Source organism: Passer domesticus, chromosome 2 (genome assembly GCF_036417665.1).
Source record: "Passer domesticus isolate bPasDom1 chromosome 2, bPasDom1.hap1, whole genome shotgun sequence".
NCBI classification, from domain to species: Eukaryota; Metazoa; Chordata; class Aves; order Passeriformes; family Passeridae; genus Passer; species Passer domesticus.
The window spans coordinates 16,498,127-16,510,508 of record NC_087475.1 but is presented as its reverse complement, the minus strand read 5'-3'; the positions used below and the strand labels follow the sequence as shown (position 1 = coordinate 16,510,508).

General features: G+C 35.9%; 1 protein-coding gene across 4 annotated transcripts in view; it reads left to right on the top strand.

Annotated features, from left to right (window-relative positions):
* The window catches only part of CDKL5 (cyclin dependent kinase like 5), a 124,777-nt gene that overhangs the window by 97,398 nt on the left and 14,997 nt on the right, over positions 1–12,382 (top strand). For all 4 annotated transcript variants that reach the window (XM_064407581.1, XM_064407579.1, XM_064407580.1 and 1 more), the window contains 3 exons: positions 1,579–2,605; positions 6,001–6,106; positions 8,114–8,237. In XM_064407581.1, coding sequence (XP_064263651.1) covers positions 1,579–2,605; positions 6,001–6,106; positions 8,114–8,237 — 1,257 coding nt within the window. The remainder of the gene's footprint in view (positions 1–1,578; positions 2,606–6,000; positions 6,107–8,113; positions 8,238–12,382) is intronic.

Below are 12,382 nucleotides of genomic sequence, written 5' to 3'. Positions count from 1 at the left end.
TTTCATACCTCAGTGAATCAGGTTTACTGCTGGATGAAATACTTCAGTACAAAAAGCTTCTTGTTATTGCTCTGATAAATGCATTCATAAAGGTCACCCTCTGAAGTATGCAGAATATTTTAATATTCTATATGCAGGCTTTTAATCCTGGCCATGTTTTTCTTTAGCTTATCCTGTGAGATTCAAAAAATTGCTCCTCTATTTTAAGATTTGGGATGACATTCACAATCTATACATTTTCAAAGATAGACACCAAAAAGTTTTAGCTGCCTTTACAGATGCTTAGAGTAGAAGTTTTACCATTAGACATATGGCATCAGAAAGAAAGACCTACATCCACTGGAAACATGTCCAAAAGTCTTGCCTAGTAAAAATACTAGGTTCCTCTATCTAAAGTTTTAAAAAATATGCTTTCTGTTAACTGAAAAATATATTTTAAACTGGCACTAAAATTGCTTAAGTTATAGGAACTGTAATGAAATAGATTATGGTATCACTGGAAGTGGTTAATATAAAAATCCTAGGTATAAAACCAGCTAGCATTATCCAGTTATCAAAAAGATCAATGAAGGTACAGTGATCTCTCACTTCAACCCTCAGCAATATATCTGAGTTACATCATAGATTTATTACAGAAATAAGTTAATTGCTCATAGCCTGCCTAGGTCCATCAAGGCAAACAAGCACAGCTCCAGCACTGCTCAGTCTTGGCTATGGCAGTGCCAGCCTAAATCCAGAAGCTGAACTGGTTTAATGCCAGAAAACCTGAGATAATAAATCCTGCTCAAAAAAATCAGTCTCAGGTTTTGCAGAACCAACTCATATCTCAGTCTTGTAGTCCCAAAACCAGAAGAGCTAGGGAGTAGAGGATAAGGACATAACCAAGTAGCTCTGCACCAAGTCAGTCTGGTTGCAGAGCCTTTCAGGTACAGCCTTTGAATGAGCTAATGTACCAAAAACTGGGATAATGCCAAGTTCCACAAAAGCTGTCTTCCTGTGGTAGATCTGGTTTTGGGTTTGGTGTTATAGGGCTAGCTCAGGCTCACTCCATCTGAACAATAACCTCTTTTCCCCTCCCCTCCTCCTCCAAACCAGGAATACACAAGATAGCCTGGAGCACTGATTGTATCAGGGCTTTTTGACAGTGCTGACATATTTGATTGTTCTACCTTCCTTTGATATGCCAGGTGTATTTAAGATTTTTTCGATTGATATACAGCTAATTTTCATAATGTAATGCTTCACTTAACAATGCACTCATATCATACACAATACATAAATGTGCAAATATGTTGGAATTTCTGTTATTAGATTTGATATCTTCAGAGCTTTTGTCAGCAAAATCATTAACCAAAGTAGAGTTTGCCATCAGACTATAACCAGAAACAACAATGTACAAACACTTGCAAATCGGTTATTTTAGTGAAGCTTCTGGTGCCTTAGTTGGCGATATTTGATCTTACTGCAGTTAAATTTTTGGTTTTAAATGGCAACTGAAATGGGTGTACTTTTTTGAAGTTATTAATACATGAATAAGTAATCTGATATATTAATGCTTCTTTATGCATTTTAATATAGAAATCAAGCCAGCAAAAGTTCTGCTTTGCAGTCACACCACAGATCAAACAGCAAGGATATGCAGACACTAGGGGCTGGCGGGCCAAGAGAAGAGGGGCTTCCAGCAAATGAAAGCTTTTTAAATGGAAACCTTCCTGGACCTGCACCTAGTCCAATGCACGCAAAAAAACCAAGCAACACACCTGGATCTGGCAACAAGGATATAGCCAATAATAACATGCCACATCTTCTCAGCCCAAAGGAACCAAAGGGAAAAACAGAGTTTGATTTTAATGTGGACACCAAAAGTTCTGATGGTTCAGGCACAAAGTACATGAAGTCCAACACCAGATCTCAGCAGAACCGGCACTCCTTTATGGAAACTTCTCAAAGCAAAACTGGGACGCTGCAGCCTGGTGACAAGCACAGCCGCCACAGCTACATCGACACCATCCCACAGTCTTCTAAGAGTCCCTCCTATCGGACAAAGTCCAAGAGCCATGGAGTTCTGACAGACTCAAAATCCGTGGGCAACCTTTCTGAGGCCAGGGCCCAGGCTGCAGAACCAAACACCAGTAGGTATTTTCCATCCAGCTGCATGGACTTGAACTCTCCTACCAGTCCGAGTGCTCCCCGGCACAGTGACAACAGAACTATGCTCAGTCCATCCGCCAGGAATAACCGCAGCGAGGGTACCCTGGACGCCCGAAGACCTCCAACAAGACACTCCAAAACAATGGAGGAGTTAAAACTGCCAGATCACATGGATGGAAGCCATTCCCACTCTCTGTCTGCTCCACATGAATCTTTTTCCTATGGTCTAGGTTATACCAGTCCTTTTTCTTCACAGCAGCGCCCTCATAGACACTCTATGTATGTGAGCCGGGACAGAGTGAGGTCAAAGGGCTCAGAGGGTGGCTTAAGCGTAGGGCAAGGGATGGCAGCCAGAGCAAACAGCCTGCAACTGTTATCTCCACAGGTGCAGCATAAGTCACTCACAAGGTCTGTTGGCTCATCACGAGAAGACTGTACAGAAGATTCTAATAGGGTTAGTCCAAAATATTGCCTCTTATTTGAAGGTTTACCTTTCTGCTTTTAAATCACGTGCGGGCAGCTGGCCTGCTTTCTGTCTTCTCTTTGTTTCTTTGCAGTTATTCATTTATTTGTCTTGTGAGGTATGGGGATGTTGTTGGGGGCTTTTTTTCAGAAGGGCTGAATATATCAAGGTACTTTTAAAAAATGGACTATGAATACCATTCTCCTAAAGTACTGAAATGTGAGAATGGAAAAATTGTCTCTAAAGTTCAAATTTCATTAGTTGTTTTTAGTCCTTGGTTACATGTTCTGATGTCATTTTTACTGTATCATTCTGCTTAATTATCTTTCTCATTTGTGTTTTTATTTAGCTTTTCCTATATGTATTTCTGTTATGACTGTTAATGTTAATTTTTGAAGCCAGTGTTTCATTCAGGTATAGCAGGACATTATTGCTGAAATGCCCTAATTTACTATAGAAATATCAAAGCTTGCAATATTTCTTTAGATTAGTATGATAAGTAGCTGGTGTAATCTAGAAATTTCATGTTGTAGTGGCCACTGGTAAATTGACTCTGACAGTGGTTACTGTCAGTGGATACCTGGTTGTGTTTTTCTGTGAGCATTAATTAAAGAGTAGAGGACAGGCTGGTTCTGGTGTTGATTTACATTTGTTACACAACACTTCTGAATTATCTCATGTTTTACACATCAGATATGTAAAGATGACTGTATTTGTCCTTAGAGCTTTAAATTTATCTATTAACAAAATGGTGGAGAGACAAATGCAAAAATAAGTGTTTGTTTCTCTATGCCTACACCTGTGATAAACTGACTTCTAAGGAGAGAACATCTAGTTCAGATATCTTGATAAACTGAAGAAATAAAAGAGCTGCAAATAATATTTAAGGTCCAAAGATGATGGTTTACTATGAGAAACTAAAATACTTTGCCCACTTAGTAGTTCATCTAAGAAATATGTGTAGCTGACCTAATAGGGATCTACGAGTACCCTTAAAAGAAGAGTTTCAGGTAGTGGTTGTCTCCTCAGTCCAGCAGAGAAAAAAAGACATTATATGTTTTTTCATTCATAGCACATCTCCTCCATTCAAGATTATGTTTATTCAAACATGAGAAAATACCAAAATAGAAGTGCAATGGAATAATGATTTTTAATGAAAAGCTACCTAGAAGGGATTACAGCTGCTCCATTTCAAAAACAGTTTTTTCCTGTGTACTTAATTTTCTGTCTCTCTCATTTCAGTCAAATTAAATGTTACTTGTTCTTCAGGATATTATTTGGAAGGGAAGTAATATCAGTGTTTCAGTTTTTGATAATAAAAGGTCAACTACCTTGTATTCTTCAGTTAATTTTCTGCATTATGCAGCAGATAGTAATTTGAAGTAATTTTAATTTTATTTCATACTATTTAGAGGCCAGTTGTTTTTATTGGCTCATTCTTTGTCATTGAAAATGGGTTTACAGATTTTTATTTTAATTAGGAAAATCAGTGTGTATTGTAATGCTTATGTTTTTGTTCATTTTCATTTGCTTTGGAAAGTCTGTTCATTCCAGATAAAGAACTTGCCTTTATCTCTTGTGGTCAGTATTTTTAAAACTTAACTTTTAAAGCCTTCACTTTTAAGCCTTCACTTAGTGCTTTTAAATCTGTATTTCAGCTATTAGAAGTGTTAAAGGAAAATTACTTCTAAGTCTGTGAATTCACAAAGCTGTTTTTTGTTTGTTTATACTGCTTTCAGTAACAAATCAAAATCAAATTCTTATGCCTCATAAAGGCATTTTCACAAAGAAGTCATTCTTTGGCTCCTTCCTATCCTCATTTTCCCGCCCTTTTCTACATTATGCATTAGGAGTCAGAAAATTTCACTCCCTTCAGAATTAGTGAACTAAAAAAATCATTAATAATGTGTGTTCTCATAGATTCTTTACTATTTTCATACTTTTTTTTTTTATTATTTTCCTGGGGATTCTTTCTCTGGTCATCTTTGGTGAATTTTCCTTACTTTTGTGTTACTAGTTTCGCATTGATTTTCTTTTTAGCTTACCAAGTTATTTTAAAGGAAAACATTCTTTTTTTGCCAAGCTTTAAATCTTATTTAAGAAAACAAATCAAGAAAAAACTGTCATCCAGTCTTAGTTTTAGGAGTTTTCGTGTCTCAACACAACAGTTTTGTTTTAAGGGGGTTTTTTTACATTTAAATTAAATGTACACAAAAAGGCTTAAGCAGAAGAAAATCAAATACAAGTTGCTATTACTGTCTCATGTTTGAAATTTAACTGCTGATAAAGAAGAGGTATCTAATACAAGTAGTAATTTAATCAAACGCTTCAGCCTCTGGTAAATTTTAGAAGAATCCAGCTGGGATTTGAAGCATTGTTTTAGCTGCAGTTCTGGCCTCAGTTTCAAGGTTTGTTTTCTCTGTGACAGTGAGACCAGATCTTCATACACAAAAAGCAAAGTAGATTTTGCAAATCACTTGTGCGGAGAATTGAAACCCCAGTTTTTAGTTTTGGTTAGGTTTTTTTGTGGCTTTGGTTTTTGGACATTCTAGATTTCACTTAGTGCAGGAGTTTCAGTAGTTTGGGGTCTTGGAGAGAGCATTAAAATTCACATGTTCAGTCCATACTGAAGGAAAAATTGTAGTTTCTGATTAATTTAAGAGTGGGGTTAAGTCATATTTGGTGGCTAATTATCTGCATAAGGATGTTTCTAAGGGCTCACCTAAGCTTTTACCTGAAGTACTTCCAGTACTGTTTTCAGGAAAATAGAATAAATTAGAGGTAATGTTATACTTTTAGCTATCCTATCTGACTGAAGGACTTTGTCTATAGATTTCTTAGTTCAGAGACTTTCTATTATTTTGCATACAGTAGCTTTTGTGATTGTTCGTACCTCTAGGTAATGATATTAAGAGATAAGAGATGATAGTGCTTTGCTGTTGCAAGAGATGATAGTGCTTTGCTGTTGCAATTATTTCAAATTAGATGCATTCCTATCTGCTTTTTAATGTTTGCTAGTAGCAGAGTGACCAGATTCCTTCAGAAATTCATTTAACAACCCTCCAGTGAAAGATTCCTCCAGAGATGTTACAGTTGCATTTCATTCTAGTTGAAATTCTGAGGGCCTGAATCAGATTCATGCCTTTAAAATTACAACTTGGAGGCAAAATTTTGTTAATGCAATTTTTGTCATTTTGGAAAGAGGCAAGCAAGCAGCAAAACCAAGTAATTATTGATTACATAGTCTGCGATTTCATATTTGCAGTTATTAATAAAATAAAAATTGTATGGCAAATTTAGAGTTTTGTTGTTTATGTATGTTGGTTAAAAACTGCAAATCAGTTTCCAGTCTTTCATTTTAAATAGTTTATTGTTCTTTTACATAGGGTGGAGCATATCATGATCCACACACAGAAGATGGAGCATCTACTAAGGAGAATAGAATTCTGTATAATGACCCTGTTCCGAGAAGAGTTGGCAGCTTTTACAGAGGTAATTTCATGGTGCATCTTTCAAATTAAATCCATAATTTTAGCATGGAATATAAATTAAGTACTAGAAATTTATACAGGGAATTAACATGAACAACTACAAAGGTTTATTTGAAAAAAATGTTTGTTACTCAGCTTTCAGAGGGTGAGTTTGCAGGAACTGCATTGGTACCCTATTGTTTATTTGTAAATGATAGCTCACTTTAATTGGAAAGTACATCCACTGCAGTACCTTGTAAAGCAGAATATAATTTATCAGGGCAAAATGAACAAAATTAATATTACCAAACTAGGCAGTTAATTAATATTTTAAATTTTTATTTTCAGTTCTTATAAAGACACTATTTATACCTATGCAGTTGTAGCACATAGACATACTTGCTGATCTGTTTCAGATACTGTGTTACATGGAAGTGTAATGGCTTTAATGGCTTGTAACCTGTGGCATTTCTTGTGTTTAAGACTTACTAAAGATCAGGGTTTCCTACAAGCAAGAGCACACTCACATAATTCCAGTTTAGAATAAATAATAAAACAGGTCTGTGTATGGACACACACAGATAGATACTGTTCTGTTTTGGCACACAAAAGATGGTGGTTTCTGACCAGCTGCCTCATGGCTAAACCTGGATAATTGTTTTGGAGGAGATGATAAGAAGCTAATTACTGTCCTGCAAGTGTTAGGAGGCTTGTGGGGCTCCCCTGAGCCTTAAGAAGTCCCAATCAGCTGAAATTCGATTATGAGTCACCTAATAACCTTAAGCAGAGGCACAAATCTCCCTCTGATCCTCTTCAGGTTGATCAGTTGGCTGATGACCTGATTTAGACACGTTAAAGTCTGACAATCCTTGCAAGTGTCCCACTGCAATGTTAAAACCTGTGAGCAGAATTAAAGCTTGTACTGTTTTGAGCGATGCTTTTGAGTGTTTGTGTTGCAAATGCAACACAGGATGCTTAAGAATTCTCAGTTCTGGATTGCTTTCATTAATCTCTAAAAAGCTCCTAAAATTGTGGGTGGATTATCCTTCTTTTTTATGTATAGTGAAACAAAAGTTCCAAAGAAGAAGGACTTCGTAAGTCATGTACTAAAGAAACTGCAGATCTGGGATTTATCCAATTCCTTGTTATAAAAAAGAGGGTTCTTCCACTTCAGCTTTGTCTATCTAAGAAATATATTTTAGATGGGCTTAATTATTGCCTTGGGAAGGTGATATTATATTTAAAATAATACTTTGCTAATAGTGTATGCAAAACTGGTAATAATAGTATATGCAAGTTACTGTGAAAAAGATACATCCTTATTTATATAAATATAACCTTTGTATTAGAACAGTATTTATTAGCATATACTTTTGTACTACAGCTTGAACAAAATCTTACAGATGCTGTTTTGATAGATTGTGTAATGTGATGCTGCATTAATAGTGTCCAACTAGTGTCTTGTCAGTTTTTAATCCAGTGCAGGTATTTCTAGTGATAGTCATAATTCTAATAAATGTATGTTCTAGATCTGTATGTAGTTGTGCATTTTCAAAACCACAGTATGTGTGTTTGAAAAATACATAATATCTAATTTAGATGCTTTAATTTTAGTACATTATATTTTAGTTACATCAAATATAATTTTTTTTTCCAAGATGGGTACTACTGTTTTTAAGGGCTAAAGTGAAGATGAAGTGTAAACTGCAGTATTTCATGTCTTTAATAACAATATTCCAACCTCTTATTCTCTTTCCTGTTTTTAAATATGAATCACACCTAGAGCTCCCTACAGATAGAAGTGTTCTTAAATCTAATAGCAATTTACCCAAGTTCTGATGATGGTCTCATTTTACAACCAATATTACCCTGCAAGGATCACAAAAGTCAGCTTTTTTTTCAATTCTACACAAAACACAACCGTGTCTTTGCTCTCCTGTTACTGTAAGAGGCAGAGAGGAAGCAGAGGAGTGGGAGCTGGGATTTTTGGCAGAGCTCAGTGTACATCGTTTGCTGTTTCTCTGTCCAGTTCCATCTCCACGTCCAGAGAGTACCTACATAGAAAACAATGTGTCCAACAGAGCCTCGGTGTTACCAGCAGACAGCACCACGGTGACAAACCACCCCAAGAGACAAACCACCTTTGACACCTGGTGAGTTGTAATGTGCACACACGTGTAGAGAATGGCAGGGAAAAAATGTGGTTTTAACAGGAGGGACAAAATCCTCACGCTTTTTTCAAGGTTTGCAATTGTCCATGTGCTTAGTTGCTTCCTCCAGCCATACCAGCATAGCATGGCATGTTTTCTGTCCCCTCTCGAGCAGCAAGGAATCCTGCATTGCACCCATAATATGAATGCAATAAAGTTTATATACTTCTGTCCAATCCTTCACATTTTTTTTCCCACTATTAGTCTTTAGTTAAAGATAGTACAAAGTGCTTGTGTGTGTAGTATATATAAAAATTCGTGAATTCCAGAAGCATGAATTGTTAGACAAGTGGAAAAAATACCAAAATGCATGTTTCCATATATAAAATACTATATTAATGAAGAATATTTTCACCCTACAATGGGGACCGCAGCTCTCTTTGTTTATACACAGAAGGAAATGAATACATTCTATGGGAAAATGGATTAACCAACATCTTAATGGTGTATATTGATTTTAAAAGATGAAAAGCATCACATGGCTCCATTACATAACATAGAGCACCTTAATTATGCTAATAAAATGACATATACATAGCTTTGCAGGACTCAAAGGGAAATAGTTTTGTTTCTCTTAGAACTGTTTGGCTCTAAAATACTCTCAATCTTTTACTCTTTAAAATCACAATAAAGCATATTAAATAAAAATACGCAGATGGAGCTCACAGGATTGGTGAGAGAAACGGGCTGCATGCATTTGTATGGTTCAACTGTGCTTTATACCACTCTCTGAAACCCTTCTCTCTGAAAGGTCCATAAAGTTATGCTATCTAAACTGTTTCAGTGGTTTGTTGACTTAATGTGTTTTCACACAAATAACCAGAGAATTATGTGCTTAAAGAGAAAGGAGGGTGGTGGGTGGTGGACTGTTGGTATTTCACCTTGTGTTCAGGTTTTATACCTATGTCAGTAATAGAAGATGTTTACTCCAGAACCCTTCTCACCTGCTCTGATTCACTCGAGTCTGCTTCCTGTCCTTCAGTAGCTCCACCTACATCCATTTTCTGGAAGTTAGCTGAGGAAACCGGTCATTTATGTAAAACGGTGGTGCTTATGTTGTGGCTTATGTGGCTAAAGAAGGTATTTATTCCTGCTGTTGAACCCTTTTACCATTTTACACTGGCCTTCGTATCTGGATCTTTCTATCTTGCATATAACATAAGACAACTGGAATCCTGTTTTGCTTTATATATCATTCAGCAATATAATGTCTTGACTGCAAAGAAACATATAATGTTACTTGAACTTTGAACTGAAAAAAATAGCATATGTTATTAGAGCTGGTTGGGAATTTTTTTAATAATTTTTTTTTCTTTGTTTATAATGCCAAATTACCAAAACTTTTCAAAAGAAGTGGCTGATAACCACTAACCTTTTATTGTGAAGATTCTTCAGCTCCAGGATGGAATTGCCAGTCAAAACCAGAGATACTCTCAAAATAACCAATATTTTGGAGGCAGCATTATTTTTTAGAATGCGAGGAACTTGAGTGCAGGTTCTTTGTTATTTAAACCAGAGGTTTGAACCAAGATCTTAGATCTAACAAGTGAATGCCCTGAACCAGAAGTTAGAGGTTATTCTGGAGGACATTGTCTGGTTCCCTCAATGTATTCTCTTAAAGCTGTTTCATCTTGTTAAAACAGTGAAAGGACCACAAAGGTGCTTAATATGGCCTTGTGAAAAAGACCCTTCATTAACTTTGAGACAGATTTTAAGTTCTTGCTCCAAATTACTCAAATATTTTCACAAAGTGGAACAGCTCCTTTGAGAGAAGAACCCACAGAAGAATAAGCATTTCTTCTTATGAAATGGAAGAAATAGTAGTAGCTGCAATGCCAAGTTACTGCTATTTTGGCATATGCTTATCTTTTCTTTTCCTACTCCCTATTTTCCTGAAGTGTTTCCTGCCCAGCTCTACCTGCTAACTCTGTTCAAGTTGTCCTGGCAATGGTCTAATGTTGCAAAATTGTTCTGTGCCATAAATGCAGCTTAATCCGATTCCTGAGTAGTGAAGAGTCTGTGTTCCTCTACTTAATTTTCTGTAAAGAAGTTGTGTAAATGCTTGTGAAACTGTTGAAAGCTCTAATGGAATGTGATTCTGCTTACATCAATTTTATGATGAAGTAAATATTTGATGTTTGAATGACATACCTAACTGGTATATGACAATTCATCTCGAATTATGAGTGACGTGTATTCCACCTGGACTTGCCACTACTGTAAAATATTGCTTCTCATACTATTGCTCTGTGTTGCCTTTCTTCTGTCAAAGATTCTGTGAATGTTTGCTAGACTGACTTGTCACAGATGTTCCCCTGTCTCTGTGTGCATTTTTTTGCTCTGTCCCCACTGTCCTGCCTTTTAAAATAAAGATATTATAAACTTGACCTTTGTCATCAGATTTTACTCTTAAATTACTAGATCATTTCTGAACTTCAGACAACTTGATTTGAAAAAAGGCAAATTTTTTATCCCTCTAGAACATCTTTTCTTTGCTAGAGTTTAATTTCCTGTAAATGACCTTGAACTTTCTCAATTTTTTTTTTAATTGATACAAGAATAGATGTTTTATTCTCTTCTACTCATACAGACTTTGTCCTGAGCTGGGCAAAATCAGTAGTTATAGGCAAGATATTTATTTGTATTCTCCCAGTGTGCCAGAACATTGGCCTGAATTATCTTTACCACTGTCATAGTTCTAAATATCTCTTTAGAATCAATTCCAACATGCAGTAGGGTATCTCACATCATATTGGAAATGTTTGCATTGACTGCTTACAAGATATTTGGGGGCTTCTGGAAAGCATTTTTATATCCATACAAATGTAGTTGTCCTATGACAAGTAGCTTGTCATATCTTCTCTAGCATATGTCATATATTTTTGCAAAAATAATAAAAAGGAGGAACTGTATGTATAATATTACTGTATATATAATATAGAAAAACACACAAAATCTCTGTCATTCAAGAAAAGGAAAAAAAATCTCATTCTTAGGAGAGTAAAAGGCTTAAAACTTTATCCACTTTCAAGTTTCAAGGTTCTAGAATACGTTTTTTTGTAAACAGGACATGAGTGACTTTTATATTGCTGTGGCAGTGTCAGTGTAACATTACAGGCTCACTTCCTATTCCTGAAAGTAAAAGGTTACCAGCATCTGAGCAAATTAGTTTAGAGTATGTTCAGCTGTGTGTGCAGCATGACTGTTGCTGCATTATAAATACTTTCCAGTTCTTTAATGGAATTTGTAAAAAAAAAATCAGGAAATTGCAAATTCTGAATGGTATTCTGTATATGAGATAATAGATCTGGGGTTTATTCCAATTAATAAATCCTCCTTTTCCATACGATAAAATAAAAAACCTGCAGCTCCAGAGTTCAGATTTGATCTTTTGATTTTAAGCTTTCAATGCCAGACTTTCAGACCATGACCTTTTACTGTGGGCTTCAGCTTGTGGGATTGAGATTCTTATCTTGAACTATCTATTTGAATTGCTTCATTCGTTTCTGACATTTTCATTCCTTTGCTAAATGTAGCTGTGTAATTGCCCCTTAAGGGTCTTACTTTGACTAAAACTAAAAGGTAACTTGGAGAATTAGTGTTTGTCATTTATCTTCAAAGAAAAGTTCTGCTATTTCAGTAACTCCTTCATTAAACAAAAACCTTACTCATGTAATTGTGATTGGATCCGTAAAGGGAGTAGTACATGAGGGTTTCCAAGCCAGGCTGCCTGCTGAGATGAGGGTTGCTGAAGAAAAATAAAACAAGCATGAGGAATTGCCTTCCAAAAAGAGCTGTCTGCAACACGAATCTCTCTATGGCAGCATGAATGCAACATGCTTCCTATTTTTAATTTTTTGTTAATGTAAAAGCACATCAGCTTGCTTGCCACATGCATGTTTGCTGCTACACCTCATTGCACCTGCATGAAGCTGGATACCTTTCCTACCAGGGGTAATAAATAAGAGTGATAATCACAAAATTTCTGTTTGTATTTATGCCTTTTCCAAGTGTTTCAGACCAGAATAACCAATGTGTTCTACATTATATGTCCTAAGCATGCAAAAGGTACACAAAAATAAAATAAC